A 27,690-nucleotide genomic window follows, 5' to 3' on the forward strand; every position below is an offset into this window, starting at 1 on the left:
CTCTACCACCACTTTAGTACCTCTTAATGCTAACATTCTCTGAAACCTAAAACCCCACAGTACCCCTTTACGCTCCTTTCCCTGAAACTTACAAATGCCTTACCACTCTTTAATGCTATCCTTCCAATGAACTTTAAAACGCTGTTTATACACCTTAATGCTACCTTTCCCTGAATCTAAATACCCATTACTTCCCCTTAATACTACCCTTTCTAGAACACTATAAATCCTTACTACCGCTTTGAGTCATCCTTTGATGTACCCTAAAAATCCCTTACTACCTTTTTATGCAACTGATCCCTGAACTCTAAAAACCACAAATAACCACTTTTATGTTACCCTTCCCTGAACCCAAAAAACGTTACTACCCCATAACACTTCCATTCGCTGAACCTTAAAAAAACCAAAACTATTCTTTAAGACTATCTTTACATGAACTCTACATCTCTTTAGTACCCCTTAATGACACTCCTTCCCTGAACCCTGCATCTTTCTCCTCTTCAACGTAAATGCTCTTCTCTTATTTAGCAGGAGGATGCCCCCCTCGCTCCTGCTCCCAATAAATCTACATTAGCCCTATAAAGCATGCCATTTTCCCACGTATTTTGTAGCCACAACCTTCTTCACTCTATTATTTCAGTGGGCAATATTTGACAACTTTTTGGGCCCTTTGTACCTCCACAATATTGTTAGTTCAAACCCAACATTTATCTTTACAATACAAATGTATCTATCTTATTCAACTTCACATATAATGTGCAAGGTGGTGCATCTAACAAAAGGAAAACTTCCAGATGTGCCCAGTACCCAAGGTTTACATTGTTAAATCATTTTTCACATTGCTGTAAAAGTTACTTACCTCTACTAACATGATATCTGGTAGAGACAGTGTAGCCGCGGATTCCAAGGCTTTTGAATTCCCCCCAGGCGCCAGTCTGGATCCATAAATTGTTCCTTTGGGGTAAAGAAAGAACTCACAAGCAAAGTAGCATTCAAACCATGCAAACATACACTCTGAGTCAGAGCAAAGCTTCAACTTGCTGAAGCACCCGATCACTCCAAGAGTAGATCAAAGAGTCGCTATACACCAGTCAACAACTGACATAACCATATGGCTCTACAGAAGCACTGAAGAAGAGAGCCATAATATTTGCATACTGAACTGCTTCGAAGAAGCATGTAACAGATCTGTTTCCATACAGGAAGACACCTCTCTTAACAGCCTCTTGAGCAGGAAGCCCATCCTCAAAAGCCAGGAAACAAAGGGAACCTCCCTTAGTCATTTTAATCAATACACAAAATAAGAAAGCAAATGGTCCTGAGGTTATAACTACAACTCCTCTCCTGAGTACATGTGGTAGAACTGGATATGTCCTTATTCGGACATATCCAATGTCCTAATAAGGCTGTTCTTTGACCAACAAAAACATATATACCAAGCCTAGCTATAAGAAAAGTACCAATAGAAAATGTAGAACTACTACTCTGTAGTTCTCCGTCTTTCATGAAACATCTTAACGTCGCACTGCCTGATCGCCTAAAAGATGGGCACCATCAAAAGTTAGATCTGCTAAACAAGGCTGGACAGCCTCCGAGAAACCAGAACACACCAACCAAGCCCGGCGCCATAGCACCACTGCAGAAGCCATGGCCCGACCCACATAATCCGTCTTGTCCATTCCACATCTTATAGTAAGCCTAGCAGTCTGCTGGCCATCTCTAATCAAGTTGCCTACCTCAGGAAGGAGGTTATCTGGAAGAGATAGGAGCATGTTCTGTAATTAATCCCATAAGGCATAGGATATTCGCCCGGGCACACAAGATCTGGTGGTGGCTCTCAATGCTGAGCTGGTCGAAGCAGATATAAGCTTACCACAAGCATCACGACCCCTAGCATCCTTACCCACCAGCGTTTTAGGAGTAGAATCTAAATCCTTAGAAGACGTTACACCCTGAGTCACCAGGCCACTAGTGAAGGATTTCTATGCAAACAAACTGGGTCCCAAGGAGAAGGCAAATGCCTACATGCAATATCTCGGTCCACTGAGACCCCCGATTAAGGCTTGGCCCAAGCATCTAACAAAATGTCAAATAGGGCCTCACAATATGGAAGAACAGGCTATTCTCCCATCTGAGCCTGGCAAAGTATTTCAAACAAAGGCTCTGTAGCCCTTTGCACCATGGGCAGTGACAAATCTAAAACTGCTGCCACTGTCCTCAGAATGCCTGCAAAAGAGGAACTTCCCTCTCTGGCAAGACTATGAGAAGAAAGCAACCTGAGGCTGGCGAAGACTTCCTCGATTTAAAAAAAGGGGGTGGTGATGAACAGAGTGTCTGAGTTAAACAGACCACTCTTACCCAGTCCAAAGATCAGGGCTTGATCCATCACCGTTATTTATCTCACTGCCCCATCCCAGCTCAGAACCTGGCTATATGCAAATCAGTCTGTCCCTGGCCCAGTGCATCATGGGAACAGGGCAGACTAAACTACCAAGCCAATTCTTCACCAGAAAGGAGACAAGCTACCGGGGACCGGTTTCTGGCATTTCAGCCTTCTTCGGCCCGGCTTGCTTGAATCCTGATGGAGCAGTGAGAAAGGGACTCATGTCTGAGTATACCCTGCCACACCTATAGTGGCCAAAAACGATTTAAAAAAAGGGGGGGGGTGGTGATGAACAGAGTGTCCGAGTTAAACAGACCACTCTTACCCAGTCCAAAGATCAGGGCTTGATCCATCACCGTTATTTATCTCACTGCCCCATCCCAGCTCAGAACCTGGCTATATGCAAATCAGTCTGTCCCTGGCCCAGTGTATCATGGGAACAGGGCAGACTAAACTACCAAGCCAATTCTTCACCAGAAAGGAGACAAGCTACCGGGGACCGGTTTCTGGCATTTCAGCCTTCTTCGGCCCGGCTTGCTTGAATCCTGATGGAGCAGTGAGAAAGGGACTCATGTCTGAGTATACCCTGCCACACCTATAGTGGCCAAAAACGATTTAAAAAAAGGGGGTGGTGATGAACAGAGTGTCTGAGTTAAACAGACCACTCTTACCCAGTCCAAAGATCAGGGCTTGATCCATCACCGTTATTTATCTCACTGCCCCATCCCAGCTCAGAACCTGGCTATATGCAAATTAGTCTGACCCTGGCCCAGTGCATCATGACTTCCTCAGCATGCCTGCAAAAGAGGAGCTTGCCTTCATGGCAAGACAAGGTGAAGAAAGCGACCCAGAGGCTGGCGAAGAATCCAGCCCAGTAGCATCACCAAGAGCTGTAAGACTACGCTCCTTCCACCTGAATCACACTGGCATTGGGGCTGAAGAAGTCAAGGCCCAGTCGATAAAGGTGCCCCCAAAATAAACAGTTCCCTCAGTTTGCACAGCCGAATCCGCATATCTGCCGAAGTGGCACATCACAACAGTGACTGGGGGAGGAGAGGCAACTTTGACCTGAGCCACCAATGTCAATTTAGGAGTCTGTTGATCAAAGACCAGCATCGTAGGCAAAGATCTGAAGGACAGTGAGCCTGCGCCAAAGCGATGTCAGTTGATGTCGACCAACGCTGATCCATTGACTCCAATGACCCAACCATCACAGAGGACAAATTCTCTGACCGCACCCCACTCACCACGTTGGGGCATAGAGGCCCTTGAGAGGGAGATGGGGTTCCAAAGAGGAGGTGTAAGGAATCATATTATTCCCTCATCTCAGCCATTAATGCACCGGCTCCCGGAAACATGGGGAGATACGCTGCAGAGTCAAGTATGGCTTCCTAAGCTGTCGTGCGGGAGAAGCCCAGGGAGATGGAGTCTCCACGCGGTCAAGTCTGTGAATTCAGTGACTTCAGCCGCCCCTTACCTTTTGACTTCCCTGGAAAACAACGTCCCCCAGACCGGCTCCGGCTCCTAGATCGACCCCGCAAATGTTCTTCTCAGGACGACGAAGACCGAGGCTGGGAAGCCTCCGAAGATCACGATACCAGTGCCGCCATCAATTTCAAACGCTGCTCCTTCAGCGACTTGGGTTTTAGGTTCTGGCAGGAACCAAAATCTTCAGCGTTGCGGTGCTCACCTAGACACAAAATACTAACTGTATGAGGGTCCGACACCGACATATGTCGGCTACAAGACCCCGAAGGTTTGAAACCTGTCGACATTTGAAAAAGGCACACTATTCCACCAACACCAGGTGTCGAAGTAGGTCAAGAAAAAAAGACCCGAGGAGCTGCTTTTCTGGATCCACGTTACAGAGCTGAAAGAAGTAGCTGGTGTACCAGCGCCGGAGGGGACTTATATTGCTTCACTGACGTTATGACCAGAGTCAAAGTCATGACCAGACCCGTATGACCCCGTCCCCCAGAGCGCACAGGTACTGCTGAAAAATTACCAGATCCAGACTGGTGCCAGGGGATAATTCAAAAGTTAAGGAATCTGAGGCTAGATATCTCTATCAGATAAATCGTTTCAGGAAGCCATTAGGTGTGTCTTTTTGCAGAGTTCCCCGCCCAACACATTACCCATCGTGCTATAACATAAGTTTAAATACATACATGCATCTGGAGTGTACGTGAATGGATGCACTTCATGAGATCTTCCAGCATTCGTCAGAACATAAATTCCCACGGAAACTGGAGAGTTGATTTCCTGGTCTTGATATGGAGGAACTTTCACGACTAGATGATTCTAGAGGTAAAAACATTGTAATTAATGAGTGTCTGAGCACCAAAAATATGTCAAATATATCCAACTTGTCCAACTAATAACAAAAATGCCTACACTAAGTAGTTAGCAAATAGCAAAACATCAAGCCATATACAACTTAGGCATAAGGACCATTTGCAAGACTTATTATGCTGAGGAAATCTTACCAGCCATTGAAGTCGGTCTATATGATATGTTTAGCCACTATACAATTCCTGCAAATCCAGAAGGACCACAGAATACTGATATAATCTAAATTATTTAAATCAAAACCAACTAAAGAGCACTTTTTGAGATTGAAAACTAAAAAAACAGTTTGGCTTAAGTTGTTCATGTAATAAGGTGGTGCTCCTTCAAGGTCTCAAGTTTTTAGCCACTACCGATAAGTTGCACAAAGTCCAGTCCTCAGTTCTCTATGAAGCTTTACAAGACATATCGTAGATTTCTTTGGCACAAAGAGGTGAGAGGGGCGCTTATGATTAAGAATATAGCTTCATAAGTACAGGCACAAAATGTTATCTTCTCAGTCATGGGATTAACTTTAACTTTTGTGACTGCTGGATAAAGAAGCAAGCTGTAGGAGGCTGGCTCAGTATATAGGATCTGCCTATAGTGAGGCACTGTGCACTGAGCCCAGGCAGCCCTTAGTGATAGTGTTTGGGTCCCTAAAAAAACAAAAAGAGCACAAAGGGGTGTGTGGAGAGCAGCTAAGGCAGGAGGGGTGTAAAGCTGTTGCATGTGCCACTCTAGTCAGTCAGTAAGCTTTTCACGCAAAAAAAACCACACCAGGTGCGTAGAAAAATACTTTATATTACTACAGAACAACTTAGTATATTTCCTACCCAGAGATATCAATTACACATAAAGAGGAGGAGGGGGGGGGGGACACTGTCGGGGGTGGCATCAGCGCAGGCTGGCACTCAGACCCTTCAAGGCTACACAAGAAGGTATTGAGGGGTCCTCTAGGGAGCAGGTATTGGGGGGTCCTCTAAGGAGCCACCCCATTGCATGATGTCATGCAACTAACACTGGAATTGTGTAGTTGCATGATTCCAACATGTTTGATACCAAACAGCAGGTTCGGGGCAGCCATTTCGTAGTTCGACACCTCGACTAGCCAGTGTCCACTACATACCTTATAATGGCTGTACCCCACTTACAAAGCACAGAAAATAGAGTCTGGGGTTTGTAGGGGCACATCCGCTCATGCAGGGGTGCCCACACACTTAGAGCCATGCAACCTGCTCTTGGATTAAAGGGCCTACCTTAGGGGTGACTTGTAGGTTTTATGTGCACTACCGGAATATAACAGAAACCTCATATCTGAAGTGAAGCATGCATGCACCCTGTCACACAGACTGCAATTGCAGCTCTGCACATACAGTTTGCATGGCCTCCTATGGGTGGCTTATTATATGCTACAGTCCATTGGAGACTCCTGGAGTACCAACGCCCTGAGTACCTCAGAACCATATACTGGTGGCTCATACCGGTACTCCAGTATACCAATTATGGGGTGTACAAAGCACTTATCAGCAAATCTAGAGGAGAGAGCACCAACTGGGGTCCTGGTAAGAAGGATCCCAAGGAACTTCAGTCAAAACACAACGACATCCGCCAAAACTTTGGAGTATCTATTCCAGAAAGATCATACTTTCCTACACAAGCAATCCCTCCAATAAAGAGAAATGGAGGCAAAATAAAATAGCTTGGCTTCTCACTTGAAATTATACCTCTGCATCTGGGTTCAGGCAGTTGTGCTTGAAGAAAGTTAACCACTGATCTCTAAGTGGCAACACGACAAATTGCACAGCCTGGACTTAATGGATTTTTTCTGGTAAACAGATTTTGTTTGTTTGGTATACCCTGTAGCATGTTCGTACAATGGAGCCTTACAGGTCGACTCCTTAGTCGTTTCACAGCACATAAATAAGATCAAGGCATGACAATGATAAATCTTAAAATTGAAAGAGAACTGCTTCCTTCTCTTCCCCCTATGAGTCTGTACCATGCGGCATGAAAGGGGTTGATCTGTGGTAGTATCTGTTAATCTCCCTCTTGATTGAAAAGGGTTGGGCAGTAACAGACAAAGGTCTACGCATCAGGCCTAAGAAGTAGGGGAATGCATTCTCTAGGGGGTGATCATGGGGACCCCGCAGGTGATCCCTCAGGCGTGTCCTGTTTGGGGTTGGCCAGGCCCTCTACCAGAACCGCTCAGGCCACCTCTCTGCTCCACATCACCCTCCTGGCCTCTCGCAGCCTTCCCACTTCAGCATTTCCCTCTTTCAGACATGTAGGCAGGGAGCCCCCGTTTCCTTCCAATTCCCCGCTATCTAGTTTAGCAATGACAAATGCCAGATCTTGAAATCTGCTGGTTTCTTTAGTCTTTGATGTGTGGAGAAACCACCCCAATAAACAGTGGCCCAGGGTAGGAGGGATCACCCTTTCGCTAGTCCCCTCAACTGAATAAAAGACTCTTACCAAAACTCACGGAATCTTAGGCAGGCCTAAAACAAATGAAGCATGTGTGCCCCTATCTCTCCACAGTGAGGACAGGCCAAATTGACAATCTGAAAGTATCTGCCTATGCGCTCTGGGGTCAGGTAGGACCAATGCAAGACATAATTAATGAGATTCAAGTGTGTATTTCTGGAAAGCTCTAGCTAATATGATGCCAGTCTTTTATTGTGATCAGGGTGTCCAAATATGCCTCCCACTTCTCCAATGGACATTGCTGGTCCGCATTCAGTGCTCTATACAAGCAAGAGAATGATTTCACGGTGCCCGCAGAGAGCCATGTACTAATAGCTCTGTTGTGATGGGGGTTCAGTAGTTCTTGTACGCATGTGCCTGCGTATTGCTGTCATGAGTGCAAAGGATCAAAGGGTGGCAAGAGGGTCCCCAGGTATGGCCACCAAGTATATCCGTCTTTGAAAAACGGCGCCGGGAACTACAGGAGGGGGAACACTTCCAGTCAGGTGCATCCGCCTGTTTACCTAAACTTGAGCGCTACTGCTTCAATATCTTCTCCTCCCGGTTATGGCTTCCTTACCACTACATTAAGGAACCATCAAACTGCGCGAGTAAAGTCCATCCTCCACATTTCGCCTTTTCGGGCGTTGGCCACAACACCATTTCCGGTTCTTTCGTTTAAGAGGCCCTGAAGATTCGCAGTCTGTTTCCCTGCGATGAAACACGTGTTGGCCAGTACAAAAGGAACAATAAACCGGTGTTTTATACCAAGAACTTTACTTCATTGAAATTCCTTTTTCAGCACTTTGCAGTCTATTGACTTTGAACATTTTCGATGTGCACGTTTGACTTATGCTACTGAAACTCGAAGTCACCCAGACATTATTGTTGTTTATCCAGTGCAGGGGTTTTGTTGTTTTTGTATATCCTCTCTATGCAGGGGCTCGGCCACAACTCTTGGTGTATATACTGATTATCGTTCTAGCCCATCCGGTGTGGGGAGAACGCCCTCAATGCAGGCTCCTCATTACAGTTCACCTCTACACCGCAAGTTGTGATCGCCATAGGCCATCTGTGCGCCCTTCAATTCAAAAGCCAAGTTCAGTGCGGCCGCTCAGCGCACTTAGTCTCCAAGCTTGGACTTTACTGCTATATCTACAGCAGACATTTTACTTCTCACTGAAGTGTGGGAAAGAGGACAATTCTTCTTCTGATAAGACGTATACAGGATAATATTCTACTACATATAATCAGCTTAGTCTCTCTTCCGCCTCGGGTAGTTCCTTAAAACAGATAACATTTTGGTTATTTTGTACTGTTGTCTGGTTGATTTATTTGGTGGAAATTAAGGTTAAAACACGCAAGGGAAGCTCAGGTTGAAAGTTAAGGATTCGTAAAAACACAGGCACACCCACTACATAGTTTTACTGGATTTCTGATGTTACCTAAGGGAGGAAAGAAGACCAACATGAAGGACAATGTTATCTCAAGAAAAAACTAAATATATAGTGGGTGATCAATCGAAAATAAAACTACATTTCAGTGACAGTTCAAGCTGGATTAACAGGTAGGCTTACTCCAACTACATTCTTGACATCAAACCTACACATGACCCTTTTAAAGAGGATACATCAATTGTTAGTACCATTTCCAGACACCAAGCAGGAGTCTATCTCCAAATGGAAGAAAACATAAGTTCAAACGCTCTCTAAAAAGGCCGCCAACAGAATGTTTGGTGCAACAAAACTGTAACTAGAGTTCTTACAAACATTGTAGAAAGATAATTTAACACATGAAGAATATTCAACGCTAAAAGTATCAGAATAGAATTAGCGTATCCCTGGCATATGTATACATCAGAAGCACAACTTTTCCCCACAAGCATAGTATATTCTTATAGATGGTCTCATTCTATCTTCTAGGATCTGCTCAAACTAAAAAAAATTCAAGTCAGCACCAAAGGACTGAAGGTGTCAATCTATGAAGATCAACAATATCAGTTTCTGGTGTAATACCTTGCCTGGAAAGCAAGTCTCATCTGCAATGCAAGTCTAGTGTGGTTAGTATGTTAAACGGTGAAGGTTTTAGATAACCCCCAGGGGTGTGGAATTTTGTAATATATCTAACTGTGCAGGTATAAGAAATAGATTTCTCATTTAGTGCCAAGTACTGATTTGACAAACTACAGTAGGGTTGACCTTGTATGGTAGCTTTGATAAGACTTGCCATATTATGCCCCGATTTGGTTCCAGCAAGGCACCGATTACATCACACACTGATCTAAACAGACTCAATACAGTAGGTCTCCGTATCACATCTTTGAACAGTTGTATTTTCTGAACATGCAGAGGCTCCTAATTATATATTGGTTTTTATTTGGGCCAGCTTTCTGATCATAGCAGGGCTCCATCATTATCAAAGAGTTTGAATTATAGCACAGTTCTGGGTGCATTTGTGTTCTAATTATGCGCGTATTCTCTTTTTTATCTGAGTTTCAAAAGAAGCGTCTTGTGGATCGTTCTGTGTTACTTATTGTGAAGCATTCAGTTGGTATTACAAAACATTACTGGGAATAATCAAAATATATTTGTGGTCTAGTAAAAGCGTTGTCAACTGATTATCAAGAAAATTTCCCACAGTCTGACGTTTTTCTTTTGAGCACTGTGTAATGTTAGGCAAATCACTTCACCTCAATGTACATCAGTTCATTTTTCTTATTTTGTTTTTATCAAATAGACACTATTTTCCAAGTGCTATACTAATGGCTGGACATTTTACAAGAAGATGAACCATGCAAGGTGCTGTCAGGTGAAAATGTTATGTTCCAGCTTCTTTTCAGGTGTAATGTTGCCTTATACACGGAAAAAGTGGGTTGGCACTCGATTTACCTACTCTGAGATTTTCATGTGAGTAAATGAACTAAGAGGTGGGTGCTCCAGGCCAATAAAATCCGATTCTGTGTACACCTAGAAACGTACACGTTCATGGGTATTCATAAATGTCAATCTTGAAATGCAGATTTAAAATGTTTTCGGGGGTGAAAAAAAGAACCCCTCTGAAAGGGATGGGAGTACATTTGTTCTATAGATTTTCATAGGATCATTTATACACACGTGTGTTAACTCCAGCAAATATGGAATGCCTGGGAAGTATGCAAACGTAGCAATGTCATCAACTGGCGAAACCCTCGTAGGCAGAGAGTCCGACAATGTAGACTAGTGCCTCCTGCCACTAGAAGAGTCTGTGTCCCTTGTATACCTGGACGCGACCTCTCTCTGCGACAATGATGTCGTGATCTGGTCGAAGATTTGCGCCCACTGCGGGAGCAGTGTCTCACCCGGGATCGGGACCTTGGTCTTCTGGGCCCCGCCAGAACCACCGGCACAGGCGGGTGCGGAAGAGGCGGCGGCTGATCCGGAATCAAAGGCCTCGGCGGAGGTGGAGGCGGAGGCGAAGGAGAAGGAGGAGGAGGAGGAGGAGGAGGAGGAGGAGGAGGTGTAGGTGTCCTAGGCCGTGAGGGTGAGTAGGTCCTAGAGTATTCCGAATCTGGAGACCGAATTACTCTCCTCTTCTTACGAGCAGGCCTCGAGGAGGGTGCTCTGGAGGTCGAATCCCCTGATGAAGAGCGCCGGCGCCGCCGCGACCGGGGACTCTCCGAAGTGGAAACACTAATCACAGAGAACGAACTTCAACTAGACACTGTTGTGGGCGTCAACCTTATCCTCGACGTCAACCTTCCCCTCGACGTCAACCTTCCCCTCGACGTCAACCTTCCCCTCGACGTCAACCTTCCCCTCGACGCGTCAACCTTCCCCTCGACGTCAACCTTCCCCTCGACGTCAACCTTCCCCTCAACGTCAACCTTCTCCTCAACGTCAACCTTCTCCTCGACGTTGATCGTGTCGACCTTCTCGACGCCGACCTTCGTGTCGACGTTAACGGCGGTGTCGCCTCGACAGTGAACGGCGGTGTCGCCTCGACGGCGAGCGCTGATATCTTCGGAACTCAGCACGACGATGGTGTGTCGACGTCGTCTGTGAAGTCCTCGACGTCAACCTCGTCCGAGGTCTCGACATCCTTCCCCTTGATGCCGAACGTCAACATCACTTCGACCCAGAGCCCTGGGTCGACGGGGAGCATATTGTTGTCATACCTCTCGACGCCGAAGCCATCCACGTAGACGGGATCAGTGCCGTTTCTGGGCCTTCTCTTGACTGGGGAGCCCCCCCAGAGGCCGATGCACCGGATGAGGACGAAGAAAGAGTTCCTCCATGCCCAGAGGCCCCACCTGCATCCTGATGTCTTCTCTGCTCCAGGCCTTGAAGACAGATCTTCTCCCTGTCATGCAGGGTCCTCCTGGAGAAAGATTGGCAAATTTCACAGGAGTCAGGTACATGTGAAGATGGAAGATACTCTGTGATGGTCTGACTTGTCCTTCTTCCTACCACACTCAGGGCACTTGTCAAATAAAGCTGGCATTTTGAAAAGAAAGAAGTGGTTTAGCTGCTCACAAAAGACAGCAAATGGAAGAGAAGGGCCCCAGACTTAGAGTGAAACACTAAATATCAGAAAAAAGCTCAAAAAATTGAAGTTATACCAATAAAGTTAGAGCTCAATTCTCCAGGGTCCTTCTAGCAGGAGCCAGAAAAAAGAACTGACAGTAACTTGCCTTTGGCTGTGCATCATGGGATACCGAGGATCTCTGGAGGGTTCCTTAAAGGCACGGTTTCCCTTTTCAAGATAATGGCAGCCTATGAGGCTTGTCTGTCCAACCCTTTCTCTCGATCATGACAAAAGATTTTCGTGAAGGGGAGTTTCTCTATGTGTGAAACTCTGTAAAATGTGTAAATTTATATATTATTTAGCTATCCTTTTTCACTTCAGGATGAAGTGCTGGCCAATTTAGCCTTGTTAATGTCAGGCTGCATTATTTGTCTTTCATTTTCTCTTAAGTGTCTATGCAGTACTGCAGAAGAAGACAACTTAAGAGACTATTTTGATTGCTCCAGGGTCCCCGCACATGGGCGGGACTATTCACAGGTTATGACTATACACAGAGATCCCCTACTACAGAAGGGTGGTTCTGTTCCATGTATCGCTTTGTGGTGGATACAAACAGCTTGAATGTGGATCTTCTGGAAACCAGTAACTAATGCAAGGCTTTCAAAGAGGGGAGATGTGGTCTTGCGGCTTTATCTGTACGAGTAGTCTGGTAGCCGGGTTCTGAATCCATGGTAGTCTTTTCATAGTTGTTAAAGATGGTCTGTGGAAGAGGCTATTAGCATAATCGAGTTTGGACAGAACAAGAGAGATAGTAGCTTGGACCTTGTGTAGAAATCTCAGATGGAGGAAGATTCGTCACAGAGTTTTTATAGTAAAAAAGCGTGATCTTGCTAGTTTGTCCACAAGGGCATTCACTGATAGTTTGAAGTCCATGGTCATTTCGAGGTTTCTTACTTTCCTTGATACAATAGTGTTCCCAGATCAGGAGGCGAGTGGGTCATAATTTTTCCAATCGCCATGCATGAGTATTTCCATTTTGGCAGCATTCTATTTGAGATGTCTCCAAGTCATCCATTGATCCACGACTCTGAGACAACTGAAAATTGGAGAGTTTCCATTGTCTTTGGGGCATTCCAGTTGAAGGAGTGTTTGCGTGTCATTTGCACAGTTATAGCATATGAGATTAAATTGATTGATTACTGCCGGTAATAAGTTCATGTAGACGTTGAAAAGCTTGGGCCAAATGATAGAACCCTGCTTTTGTGAAGTACAGTTTGGACGAGAAAGGGGGGTATGCATGACATTAGTTCTGTTGTGAACGTAGGATGTGATCCAGTTTAGAGCGGTCCCCTCTATGTTGGCTTCCTAGATTTTTTGTTTCAATGTCATGGTGAACCATTTCAAAAGCAGCAGAGAGGTCCAAGAGAAGTAGTGCAGCAACCCTTTGGCAGTCAACTGTGTTCTTCATGTCATCCCAGATGGCAACGAGGGCAGATTCTGTGCCTTTTCCTGGGACGGAATCTAGGTTGGAAGTCTGAAAGTATGGTGTCCTCTTCAATAAATTGTGACATCTGGGCGAATGCTGCTCTTTTTATCGGTTAGCCCAGGAAAGATCCATTTGTAATCGGTCTGTAGTTGTCGGGGTTCAGCGAGTCCAGGTTTGTTTTCTTCAATGATGGGCGTACATATGATTTTTTGAGTTCTTCTGGAAATATTCCTGTAGTTAAGGAACTGTTGATGATTCTTCTTACTGGTGTGGCAGCAGAGATAGTTAGAAGAATTCTCTTGAAGGTTTGCGGTGGACATGGGTCAGAAGGACTGCAGGCAGGCCTGCTTGCTTTGACCAGGTCCATAAATTCATTGTGTGAAATGTGGTGGAAGTTCCTTCTTGACAATTTGGCTTGCGGAATGCATTGAGAATGTTATAGAATTCTTTATTTGCACGTTTAGCATTTGGAATTCTGTCTGAATAGCACCCCCTTCTTAGGTGTTTTGATAGCGGACTTGTATAATCTGTTAAATTTCTGTAGGCGAAGTTTGTGTTGATTGGTATTTGTTTTGAGCCAGGCACATTGCAGCTTTCTAATGTATTGTTTTATTTCTTTAATCTTAGTATTTCCCCAAGGTGCGTGTTTCCTTTTGTTTTATTGTGTCGTTTCTAGTGGTATTAAGATATCAAAAGCCCCCTGTAGTCTCTCAGTTTTTAACAGAATTTATTGTGTCTAGATCTTTAGGTGTATTTCTAAGTGTTCCAAATTGAGCTTGTTCCATGGTCCATAGATGTATGCACATAAGGTGGTTTAGGTGCTTCACTTTGTGTTGTTTTACGAAGGAAAGCTAGCAAATGGTGGTCTGACCACGTGACTGAAGTCATTGTTTGAAAGGTAACGAATTCTGAATTAGCAGAAATAACATCTAGGATATGCCCAGCGATCTGTGTGGGTTTGTGGATGATCTGATGTAGGTTCATTGCATCTAGGCCAGCGATAATGGTTTTTGATGTGGGCATACTGGGTTTGTCAAACCAAATATTGAGGTCACCCAGAACGCATAGGTTGGAGTGTAGTGTTATTAGATTTGAAACCGTGTCTAGAAGTGTGTCCGGGTAAGCTGCATTGCTAGGTGGAGGTCTATAAAAGAGCAGGAGGTTACAGGAGGGAGATTGTGTAGGATTGCATTGGTAAAAAGACCCTCACAACCTTGTATGGTGACGTTGTCCGCTTTAGTGACATGTAATGTTTGCCTGAACACAACTGCTAGGTCACCTCCTCTTTTGCCTATACAATTTAGCATGATAGTTTGACAGCCTAGAGGAAAGGCTTCATGCAGGACTAGAGACATATCATCTTCTAACCATGATTCAGTTATGAACAATATGTCCAGTTTTGCGACAGCGAGAATCATAGATGTAATGGTTGTTTTTTATAGAGGATTAAGCGTTTATCAGTAGACAGTTTAGAGAATGTGCTTTGGTGATAGTGTGACTTTGTTTTGTAGAAGAGTGAGCAGTATTTTGTGGGCTTGTAGCAGGTGGGTTCTTAGTGTTGGTATTAGCTGTATGAGGATAGCAGCAATGGTGTAGCTGTTCTGATAACGGGTTCATCGCCCAGCAGGTTGCAACCCAGAAGGGCCAATATCGATTTCCAAGGGTGAAGGCTGCACACAGTCCACAGAGGCCCACTTCAGCCAGTCAAATGTGCTCAAATCAACTCCAGACACAGTCCCTCTTGCATTCAGAGAGCAGAGGAGGCTGGTCGGGCTCTCCTGGAGGTAAGAGGGGCATAAACCCTAGATGGATTTCCCTCCTAGGCAGGGGTTTAAAGTAGCACTCTGTGAAATGCAAGAGTGTCTTCTCTAGGGGGGCCAACACCAGCACCACTGCTTTAGTTATGGAGGCGTCCATGACCTCACAAAAATGGTTGTCTTTTTTTTTTTTTGTTTTCATATCCAAAGATATAGTTGTTTTATTTTTAGGACCAACAGGTATCAAAATATACTTTTCGCGATATGAGTACTCTCATGTAATTACTTTGCTTTTTTTAAATTCTTTTTATTGACAGATTTTAAATATTTTCCACCCTCTGGAACCCAGAGGGGGCGTGGAACAAGTAAACAATAATACATAACCATGAAATATTCGTGCAATACAACTCACTATACCATAAACAGAAAACTTCTTCTTCATAACAAAATATTACATCAGTCCCTATTGAAATGGACTCACTATCCTGATAATTGCATATTGATATCACTTATATACATTATATATACATAAGATAGTATTACCAATTATATACAGAATATATACATTTCCTATACAAGTCATCCTTCTTCCTTCCATTTAGTTATTACCTCCCATATTTTCAAACCTAGTTTCCTCGAGTTTTTCCCCCTTCTTGAGTAGATTGCTCTTTCTAGATTATATATACTCAACAACCTAGCTAACCATTGCTGAAATGATGGTGCCATTTGTTCTAACCATGCAGAAGCGACACATAGTCTATACACTGCCATAGCAATAAAGATACAGTATTTCCCTGCTTCGTCTTCATTACTTCCATCTACCCCTAGCAAAATAATCACAGGTGTTAAATTAGCCACTAGTTTTAGTGCCCTTTGTAAGAACATTTCTATCTCCTTAAGTAATGTAGCTAAGCATGGACATGTTGCAAACATATGAATAGCGTCTGCATTTACACTCATACACCTTGGGCAGTTTATACCAGTTGTCGCCCCCCATTGTGCTAATTTAGCCGGGGTGTAATATAGCCAGTACATGGACTTGTAATGCTGTGCCTGTAATGACGCAGAACATAGGATATTTATCCCTAAATCTAATGAAACATTAAAACATTCTTGTTCTATGCCCAGCTTCATTGACCAAGTTTCCCCCCATTTAGCCATGTCGTCTGGTCTATGTTCATTTAACTCGGCGTAGAACCTTTTAATAGTACAATCTACTCCAGTCTCTATTATTTCTAATATATTATTTTTTTCAAATCCTCTTGTCCCCCCTCTTTTATTTTGTAGAAAACTTCTTACTTCTAGGTATTTGAAGAAGTGACTTCTTGATAAATTAAATTTTTTCTGTATTATTGCAAATTGTTTCACCCCTTGTGTCCCCATAATATCCCCCAGTTTTATTACCCCTTTCCGATACCACTCTGCATATATTGAGTCAGAGAATATATCTCCCGGAAATGCCATATTCTCATATATCCTCGTGTATCTATTAAATTTTCCCAAACCAAACTTTTTCGTAAAAGCCTTCCATATATTGTAAGCTCCCAACATAGTCTTAAAGCGTGTTCTTTTAAAATATGCCGTGTCAAAGTTTTTCAAAAAAATATTTTTGGTTTCTTCACCCATTAAAATGCCATATATTGCCAATGACCCCAGATGATCCTCTCCTTCTGCTTCAGCTCCACCTATTAATCCCATCATATACTGCAGAGCAGTAGCCCAATAATAAAGCTTGACGTCTGGTAATGCCCATCCTCCTCTTTCACGTGGGAGTGCCAAGAATCTCGCCGCCCTCCTAGTTTTACCTTTGGACCAAATGAATTTATTAATCATATTCTCAATCTTTTTAAACCACACATTGTCAAACCATAGGGGAATTGTTCGAAAAAGGTACAAGAATTTCGGCATAATTAACATTTTTACAATGTTTACTCTTCCAACCAGAGTGAGGTGGAGGTTGTTCAATCTATCTAGCTCTCCCCCTACTTTCCGTAGAATAGGATCAATATTTAGTTCTACTATCTTTTCTAAAGCTGAGGTTATGATTATTCCCAGATAAGTTCCCGTCAACGCCACCCGAGAATCCTGGCATAGAGCCTTGTTATTTTTTATGATTTGTGTTTTTCCGGTGTTCAAGGAATACCCAGACACCTTCCCAAATTCTTTTGCCTCTTGTTCCACGTATCTTATAGCCTCTGTGGGTGAAGATGTTATAACCGCCACGTCATCAGCGTATGCCAAAATCTTACACTCCCCCCTAAGTGTGACGATTGGGGAGATATTCCTATTTAGCTCCAGTTTTCGAATTAACGGGTCTAAATATATAGCAAACAGTAGCGGGGAGCATGGACAACCCTGCCTTGTGCCCCTATAAATTTTTACTTTGTCCGTTAGCCCCGCATTAATTCTAATTGCCGCAATCGGGTCTCTATACAATGTCTTTATCGCTGTCAAAAAGCCATTACCAAATCCCAATTTTTCCAGAACACTCCACAAATATACCCATGATACACGGTCGAAAGCTTTTTCAGCATCCAGTAATAATACCGCAAATGGGTCCCCACTAGCCTCTGTCTTATCCATAAGGGTAATTAATTTCCTTACGTGGTGCGTAGTCCCCCGTCCTGGTATAAAACCATGCTGAGTGGTAGTGACTAGCGGTGTTATTACACTGGCAAATCTAATTGCCAGTGCCTTTGAATAGATCTTTGTGTCTGTGTTCATGAGAGTGATTGGTCTGTATGACCCCGGATCTGTTGGTATTTTTCCTTTCTTAAGGATGACCACAATTTCAGCCTCAGACCAAGTATTCGGTATTGAGCATCCCTTCTGTGCCTGTTTCAGAGTGTAAAGCATATCTCCTCCTAACTCCTCCCAGAACACCTTATAAAACTCTAACGGGATTTTATCTGGACCAGCAGCCTTTCCTGATGGTAAACTCTTCATAGCTGCTTTTACTTCCTCTAGTTCTAACAAGTTATCAATCCTCTGCTTCTCTGTTTCATCCAACTGCCTCCCCTCATAGTAATTCAGGTACTCCATTATGTCTTCAGGATTTTTTGTTTGACTTTCAAAGTATAACTTCGTATACAATTTCCTGAAGACTTCCCTTATTTGTTGTACATTAGTTACCATCATCCCTGAGGTATCTTTTATTGCTTTTATCTCACCAAAAGATGCCTTCTGTCTAGTTCTAGCTGCTAGCATTTTGCCAACTCTTTCATTCAACTCATAACAATTCTCTCTATTCACTGTGCATTGTTTAGCTGCCCTTTCTGCTATATACTCTTCTGCTGCCATTCTTATTTTTACAAGTTTCATATATGCAGAGTCCGTTGGAGCTCCATTATCAGTTTGGTCTGTCCTATTGGTTAGTTCCTCCTCTGCCAACAATAACTCCCTCTTTACCCGGTCGCTTCTTTCTTTCTCCTCTTTCCTTTTTCTAGCCCCAAAGCTGATAGTCTCGCCCCTTACTCCAGCCTTAAAACAATCCCACACTATCCCTACGGGTGCTGTATGTCTATTTATATTCAAAAATTCGGTTATCCATCTCTTCATATGTTGAATGTATGCATCCTCCACTAGCAGTGCCCTTTCAAATGTCCACTCCGATGCCTTCCTTACCACTGTCATACCCTTCAAAGTGACAATGAGAGGGTTATGGTCCGAAAAAAGCCTTGGTATTCTTTCAATCTCTGCCCCATCGATGCGTTGGCTACTAATTAAAAAATAGTCTAATCTCACACTTATTCTATGGGGTGCTGAGTAATATGTAAAACTATCTTGTCCTGGGTTAAGAGTATCCCATACATCAAGTAATCCATTATTCCTGGCTAAATTAGATTGCTTTAAAAACTCTTTTCTTCCTCCCTTTATATTTAACTGGGGGTCCTAGCCCCAACCCCAATCCCCCTGCTCCATTGATGTTAAAATCTCCTCCTATCAGTATAAAGGGAGCCCAGGTTGCCAACTCAATATCAATTTCTTCAAAAATCTCCGGATCATCTCCTGTAGATCCATAAATAGACCCCAGAGTAACCCACGTTTCTCCAACCATACACTCTACTAGGGCCCATCTGCCCCAAACATCCTCCCATTTTTTTCTAGTGATGATAACTCTTTGTTTTGCCATCACAGCAACCCCCCTATTCCTGGTTCCCTGCCTAGAGTGTGCTATAACCGTGAGGCCTAACTGTTCTAGGAGCCTAATTTCAGACACCTGTATGTGGGTCTCCTGCAATATTAAAAAATCTAATCTTAGGTTTTTGATCAGGACTGCTGCCTTCTGTCTTTTTGCCTTATCGTTAAGACCACATACATTCCATGTCATTATTCGAATACTCATCCTGGGTTTTCGACGAATATAACCATAGTTTTAATCATTTCACAAAAAAAAAGTAACACACTTTGTTGCCACAGCTTTATACATCACAAATATTTCTTCCATTTTGTTAGTCGTCTTATTCCATAATATTTCCTGTATACTATATTTCCAAATTACTCTGTGTTCCTTGCCCCCCCTGTGCCCCCCACCCTGAGCCCCCACCCCAACTAACCCACCCCCCCTACAGGCAAATAGGTCCAAGGGACCTATGTGTGACAGCTGTGTCTGTTTGAGTCCCGCGCCCCCGCCCCCCCCCCACTCCTATTGTCTTCCTGCCCATTGGCAAAGAAGGTGTGCACTTGTTGATACCTATCTACAAAAAAACATACAATAGAATACTATACAATTCTAGATTCTTGTGCTTCTTCTTCTGCTTCTGCTTCCAGAATCCATACCCTAGATCCTGCTGTCTTTAGCCAATAAATCTACCACCAGTTCCCTGTCGGCATGTGCCTGAGAGTGTGTGTGATTCTGCGAATTCCTTTCTTTGAGCCATGCCAAAAATTCGGCCGCTCTGATTTCAGAATAGAAAATTTTGAATTGGCCATCTTTTACCACCTTCAGCCTACTGGGAAACATTAGATATGCCTCGCAACCAATTCTCTGAAACGGAGCTATTAGTTCCCGCAGTCTCCACCTACGCTCTACCGTTGTGTGGCAGAAGTCTGGTCTAGCGAAAAACTCTACCTCCTGATATCTACATTTTGTCTGTGGCCTTGCTTTAGCCATTATCTCTTCTCTCAGTAAATAGTTGCCCACATAGATTAAAATTGCTCTAGGCTTGTTTGAGCCATCCCCCTTCCTCTGTATGAATGGAAATCTGTGAGCACGTTGGATCTCTGATTCCCAGTCCCAGCCTTTTATATCTGGGAGTGCCCCCTTAAGAAGTTCTATTGTGTAGGCTCTAACGTCCTTTCCCTCTCTTCCTTCCGGAATGCCTAGGAGTCTGACATTATTTCTCCTCTGCCTATTCTCGAAATCTTCGAGCTTCCATAACACATCACTGTTAGTCTTTTCTTGATCTTGTCTAAATTCCTTCCAACCTTTCATTTCATCTTCCAAAGTCCCAGTTCTTCCTTCGACCTCCGTAAGCCTCCCTGCCAATTCTGTGCATGCTTTATTTACTTTCCGAAGGGAACTTTGTATTTTTTTACTTTCCTGTCTGGCTCTCTGACTCCCTACCCTCGCCTCAGTTTGAATTTGTTTAAGCATTGAGAAAATCATTTCAAGCCCCATAGGTGAATCTTGGCGTTGAGGTTGTGACTGACTATGGGTCTGACTATGGGTCTGGGTTTCAGGTTGGCCTTGCCTGATTCCCTCCTCATTCATCCGTAAAGAGCCCATGGTTTCGTCTAGGGTCCCAGCACCCTCTTTATACATCTGAGATGTAGCTGCATAGTCCCAGTCAAGCCTCTTTGCAACGTTAATAGCTGCTGGGCTTATAGATCCTTTTGCTCTTCTCCTTTTTTTAGTCAGGACTTTTGATTTACGTTTTGCAACTATATCTTGGTCAGAGACCTCTCCAGAGCCTGATGTAGATGTAGACCCTGTTTCTAGCCCTGACAGTGTCTGATCACTCCCCAAGTCTGCAGTAGAAGAGTCCTCCGACTCACCCCCCCCGACCGCCCCCACCTCTTCTCCTTCCTCCTCGCCCTCATTAACAGAGAAGAAACATTCATCATTAGGGGAACCAGTTAGAGCTATCAGTGCCTTGGGGTCACTGTTAATCATGTCATTCATATTATTATCACCATTACCATCTCCTTTTTCAACTTCCCCCCCACATCAAAATGTTTACTTATATTAGTCTTGTGGTTACCCCCCCCCTGTTACAGACAGATTAGGAACATTGAGACTGCTTTGTCCCTCCCTTATTGCCTCTGTTAGTGCCTCTGTTAAAGTCAGAATGTTATCTGATCCCAAGTTTGGAGGTAAAGTACTCTCCTCAGCATGATGTACAACACTGCTGTTCTCTATAATGCCAGCGACCTTGTCATTGACAGTGGGCACATCACCCTCCTTTGTGCGCCTCCGCTTGTCCTGCTCAGAAGAGTTCTCTTCTTTCTCCTGTGATGAGCCTCCTTGCGGTGGTTCAATATCTCTATATGCCTTCTTATTCAGAGTTTTCGCATTGTCAGTCTCTATTGAAGAACTAGATACCAGCAGATTACTGTCTACCTCTTTCGCGAGGGAGCCACGGTCAGGGTCTAAACTCGCAATTTCTACAGATTCTGGTTGAGCTATAGCGGTGCCAGACGCCAGGGAATTAGTTACAGAAACAGGAAAAAAAGTCTCTGAAACTAGCGGCTGCCTCAAGTTCCCTTGTTCTGTTGATTTTCCCTTATTTCCTTTATTTGTCAAAGCTGCCTTACTTTTATCTTTTTTCTTAGGTTTCTCCCCCACGCAGCTGCCAGCCTCCTTACTTCGTACTGCGCTCCTTCCTTGGTCGGCAGGCTGTGGGTCCTCAGTCTCCTCCTGGGTCCGTGTCAGTTTCTTTGTACGAAGGTTAGCTGCCGGAGCATCGGACTCGCTCCAAGCAGCTTTCTCCTCCCTCAAAACTTTTGAAATCTTCGGCGCCATTAGACGCCAAGTTGCAGACAACGCTGCCGCCGCTGAACTCTGCTGCCGATGTTGCTGCAACCGCCGATACTGTTGTTTTCAGGTATTCGCCTTCACCATCAGCTGACGAGCATTAGCCAATGCCCGCGTCAGCACTACATCCGCCGCCGGGAAGGTTAGCACCTCCGTTAATGCCTGCATGAACAGCCACATAGAGTGATTTTCTCCACGTTTCTTTTTTCCAATTGAAAGCTGCCGCCGCTGCCACCGCACCGAGTAGATGTAAGCGTTCAAGATGCCGCCGTTCTATTATATCATTCTTCCTCTTTCAGGTCAGGAGCCGGGGAGCAACAGGGAGCACGTCCTCTCCCTACAGACTGTCAGCGGCCATCTTGCCTCCGACCATTTGCCATGATCATCATCACAAAAATGGTTGTCAACGGGGAGGTGTGTCATAGTATCCTCCTCCAGGTAGGTCTCTTCAATATCGCTCGGTGACCAATTAGTGTGAGACAAAAAATGGGTGGTTTCCCAACCAGGATGAGCTCAGGGTCAATGCAAGCCAATGGCAATAGTAATTAAGCTGGTTTTTCCAGCTGATTCCTTGAGGGATTAGAGTGTAGGGTCTCCCAACTAATTATGCAAGCCCAGAGGGCCAATAACAGGGCCAGGCCCTGCAGGACATCAAGAGCCTTCTGAAATATCTAGAGCAGATGGATTGGCCTGGAAAGGTGTCCTTGAGCAGAATATCGGAACCTACTAAGTGCCGATATTACAGAACCCTGGGGCTGGGGAGAGTAGAAAATCCAGGCTTGAAGGGTGCTTAGCACTTGCCGGGTGTGCTGTCATTATCAAGTACTTGAATGTGAGCGTCAGCTCAGAGTAGTGAGACACGCTGAGCAGGAGTGATTATGCGACTCCCATTAAAGGCCTTAGGCCAATACTACAATGGCCCCAGGCGTTACAGCGCATTAGTCCGAGAGCAGCCGCGGAGGAGCGACAAGCGTTAATGCGGCAACACAATGTAAAGTCAAGCACACAAAATAGCAAATAGACAAATCACCATACACGACAAAAATGACAGAAATAAGGAGGACCAGTGGCCAGAGGAACGTAACTGGGCTGATGGAGCAGTAAAGAAAGAGGAGGCAGCAACTGTGACTTTTTCCCTTAGGGTTATGGGAAATTAAGTCTGAAACGTTTTTCACAATAGCAGCTGTATCAATAAAACAAAGAAAGAACAGCGCAATCCTCGCCCTCGCCTCTGGTCCTGACATAGAATTCTATTTGTTAAACATCTATGCGCCTAACACTAACAACAGACTTTTGGAAACAAATCTATGATCTGATCGCAGGACTCCCCAATGATTCTCGACTGATAATGGAGGGCAACTTCAACCACCCACCCGACCTCACCATAGACCACAGTTAGAGAGCCTAATTTAGGTCATCCTCATCCCACAGACTACTCAAAAAGTGTGTTCTAGTTTCTCTATTGTAGACACATGGCGTATTCAGCACTGATATACTAGTGATTATACTTCTTCCCACCCCATCAATCATTATCTAGAATTGAAGGAGGAGGTTCGCGCGCATCCAAGATGGCCGCGTGAGCTTAGGGCTCCCGAGACCCTCGTAGCCCCCCGAATATATCCTGTTGTTTATCCTGTTTACTGTGGAGTGCTTCTTGCAGCGGAACCGAAGGAGTGTCGGATGCTGAAAACCGTGTCCCGAACGTGCCCCGGGGACCAGAGTTGGAGATCCGGACAGTTTGAGGCCTGTATCTCTTGGAGACACAGTATTTAAGTTGGCACTGTGCCCGAGTTGAAATGCGACAACAACGGCTCTGAATACCGGAAGTGACTGGCCTGGCCTCGCGACTTCATTTGGTTTCACTTTCAATTTTGCTTGGACCTCCCGGATACCTCGCTGAGACCCACTCCAGAACATCTGAGACCCTGGTTGATGGCAGAGGGCCCTTCTATGAGGACACTTTAGCAGAGTGCAGACTTGTGGAAAAGATTTCGGATTTTTGCTGCGTGTCGTATCGGTCAATGCGCCGAGGCTTGGGCTTTTTGCCGACAGCAAGGAACTGCGGATGGCTAGCAGGCATTCCTAAAGAGTCATAAGCAAGATATTGGCCCAAATATAATGGTTATTCATCGCGTCCAACTCGAATCGACGACACATTGTCTCAAAATGGCGACCAAACCGAAGTCCACTAGAGGTGGAAGGTGTATCCAAACTAACAACATGGATCGAGTGGAGTGGTGTGGCTCACTGGTTAGAGGCGGCAGACCCGGAAGCAGAGGACGGCCCGGGACCAGGGTTCAATTACCGACACGGCAGGGTCGTGGACCAGGGTCAGCGGACTCGACTACTCTAACCAGGGATCACACTCGGCAACTCTGGGCATTAGCTTGCCTCATCTCCACAACGGCCCCCCACATACGCCGGGGATGCCTGGTTTCACCTTGGAGATACCCAGTAAGGACCATCTCACAGGGAAAGCCAGGACGGGTTCCCCAGCGGTCTACAGCGCGGAGATACCCCATGTGGGATGATTCATGCGCTTTACAAGACATCATTACATTACATTACATTACATATGCACAAACTAAATAGTCGCCGAGTGGAATGGGAAAGTCGCAAGAAGGACTGAAAGAAACCTCTGTGCTGGAAGCGGAGCCGACGCTACAAGACGTGATGGTCGCCATTGATGGAATCAAGTCCTCTCTCGGACAGAAGATGGAGACCCTGGCTCATAAATTGGACACTGTATCTATTGAAGCAAATCTGATTCGGATGCACCTCACGAAGACAAGTGAGAAAGTTAAATCACTTGACATCAAGACTGCTAGCCTTACTAATGATGTAACGGAATTGCAATCTGAAGTTCGGACTTTGCAGGCCTCGAATTACCTGGCTCTCCGTAGACTGGAGGATTTTGAAGGACGGGCCCAGAGGAACAACGTGTGTCTTATTGGAGTGCCGGAAAAGGCGGAGGGGCAGGCCGCAGATCTCCTCGTTGAAGATTTGGTACTTTAATCATCTTAAACCCGAAGGCCTGAGCCACTTCTTTACAGTTGAGAGAGCGCACAGAGTTCCCGGAGGCAGACCGGATGTCGGTGCCCCACCTCGACCTTTGATTGCGAGAATATTTAATTTTAGGGACAGAGATGCGATCCTCCAGGCTTCCAGATCTGGGGGCCCTTTGGAGTACGAAAAGTTCTCTATAAGTTTTTTTCCAGACTTCACACAGGCAGTCCAGAAGCAGAGAATGAGCTTTATGCGGGTTAAACGAAAGCTTTGTGACAAAGGACTGAAGTACGCCATGCTATACCCGGCCAAGCTGAGAATTGAACATAATGAGAGAGTTTATATCTTGGACAAGCCGGAGGTCGCAGCGGGCTGGTTGGACACTTTAACTGCTCAGCATGAACCCCAGAGACAGAGTGGAGATGGAGGGGGCTCTCAAGAACATGATACCACAGCTCCCACCCAAAACGACATGCACCACCCCTTTACTCCCGGCACCTTAGTCAATCACCCACCTACCGTAGCTACCCCACATCCCTCAAGCACAGACATAAATCTCTCTCCCGCTTACAACAACCACCCCTCCCCTTCCCCCTACACACCAGCCCTCATCCCCGTTCCTCTCATTCCCGTTCCTCTCACCCCTGATACCACAGCTCCCACCCGCAACCCGCCTAACCTAGATCAACATAAGACCGACACACACAAAGGCAAACCCCACCCTTTATCCCCCCCCATTATCAGCCCCCACTTCCACCCATTAACTAATCACACAGAACACACCACCTCCATCAACTCAACTCCACCCTCTCAAAAAAGAACCATCTACAATCCCGCTACCCCCCCCCCCAGTCTCACCCCCCACTACCCAACCTCCACCCCCTTCACCACTAATAAACGCCCATCCTCCACCCTGCACTCTACACCTACCACCAATACTCTCATCCACACCACCAACCTCTCCCCTATGTCATCCACGCCCGACCCTCCCATCCCCACATCCAACACATTTCCCACAGTGGACCACATTACGGCCTCCCTCCTCCAGCTCAAAGAAGACATGTACATCATCAAACAACAACTACTCTGTCTATCACACTCCAGTCACCCCTCACCCAACACCCTCCACCAGATCAAACAAGACATTCACAACATCAAACAAATACTCAGCACACACCCCAGACACCACTCACGCGCCTCCACCATCACCTCCCCTCCCAACTGGTCCTCCACCCGGGCGGCGAACTCTCGCACTCGACTCCCACCGCATTGGAACTCAATCCCTGTTCACAATCGTGAAAAACGCCCCCATCGCTCCTGCAACCCTCTCTCGGACCTAGACACAATCACCCTCCTCAGCTCCTATGACTCAGCTCCTTATAGCAACACACCAGACACTCTCACTGCCATTCCCACGATTCACTCCAATCCCCTTAGACCCCCCACACTGAACAACAGAATCGCTATCCATAGTAACCTGAGTAAAGTCCCCCTCGCTCCAGAACACCCTTCCACCCTCGACACACCCCGTCTCAAATGCACTCTCCTCAACTGCAGATCAGCCGCTAGACACTCCGCCGCTATCGCCGATCTCATCCTAAAATTGGATCTTGACTTAATCATCATGACTGAAACATGGCTAACAGAATCTTCTACACCTATAATGGACATTCTGGTTCCCCCCAACTACCACATCACTAGACTTGACAGGTCTGGGAATAAAAAAGGTGGCGGAATCGCATGTATATACAGGAGCAACCTCTCTGTCTTGAAAGTAACTTCCCCTTCCCTACCCTCCCCAACGTCCTGTGAATACATCTGCCTCGATATTGTCAGTGAGGGCAAACCGATCTGCACTCTTCACGGCGTTTACCACCCACCCGGTGACAACCTTACCTTCTCCCAACAAATCATGGACATGATCTCAACCAACTCCGGGCGACAACTCACACAAATATACCTTGGTGACTTCAACCTCCACTGGAACGATCATAATGATGCGGTGGTAAAAGGTCTGAAGAATTTCCTTAACGCCCTTGACCTTACTCAAATTTGCAACAGTCCAACACACGAGAAAGGCTCTATCCTTGACCTTATCATCTCCAAAGAGGCCTCTATCCAACTCGAATCTATCCAACCCTGTGACTGGTCGGACCATCATATTATCACGTTCTTCATCAATGAAAAAGTTAAAGTTAACCCTGTTCAATCCGCCAGGCCCAAAGTCTGGAAAAGAGACATGAAAAAACTAAGATCAAACTCTTTGCCCCCCAACAGCTGCAACTTATTACTTCCTCCTGCTGGCGTTAAGGACGTCCAATCCTTGACTGATCACTATCTTAACACTATGACCTCAATAATTAATGAAGTCGCACCCTTGCAGCTAAAAAAATCCACCGCAAAAATCTCCAATCCCTGGTACGACGGGAGTCTCAATGACGATAGACGCGCCATGCGAATGGCAGAGCGCACCTGGAGATCAGCTCCCTCTGCACTGAACCTAAAAAAACCTGAAGAAAAAGAGAAATGCCTACTTCAGGAAAATAAAACGATCAAAATCAGACTTCTTCAGCCGTCAACTCGACCAAGCCAAAAATCGTCCGAGAAAGCTGTTTGAGCTTATCCGAACACAATCCAAAGAACAACCCCAACCTCTCAACACTATGTGCGAAGCTCCCTCCTGCGAAGACTTCGCCTCTTTCTTTAACCAAAAAACTGACAACATAAAGAATGATCTCCTCATGGACGCAAGCCTCTACCCCCACCGCACAGCACCCACTAAACCAAA

General features: G+C 45.2%; 1 protein-coding gene across 4 annotated transcripts in view; it reads right to left on the bottom strand.

Annotated features, from left to right (window-relative positions):
• The window catches only part of NFAT5 (nuclear factor of activated T cells 5), a 956,760-nt gene that overhangs the window by 298,233 nt on the left and 630,837 nt on the right, over window positions 1-27,690 (bottom strand). For all 4 annotated transcript variants that reach the window (XM_086945726.1, XM_086945727.1, XM_086945728.1 and 1 more), the window contains one exon: window positions 4,552-4,684. In XM_086945726.1, coding sequence (XP_086801852.1) covers window positions 4,552-4,684 — 133 coding nt within the window. The remainder of the gene's footprint in view (window positions 1-4,551; window positions 4,685-27,690) is intronic.

The sequence above is a fragment of the Lissotriton vulgaris genome, chromosome 12 (assembly GCF_964263255.1).
Source record: "Lissotriton vulgaris chromosome 12, aLisVul1.2, whole genome shotgun sequence".
Lineage (NCBI taxonomy): Eukaryota > Metazoa > Chordata > Amphibia > Caudata > Salamandridae > Lissotriton > Lissotriton vulgaris.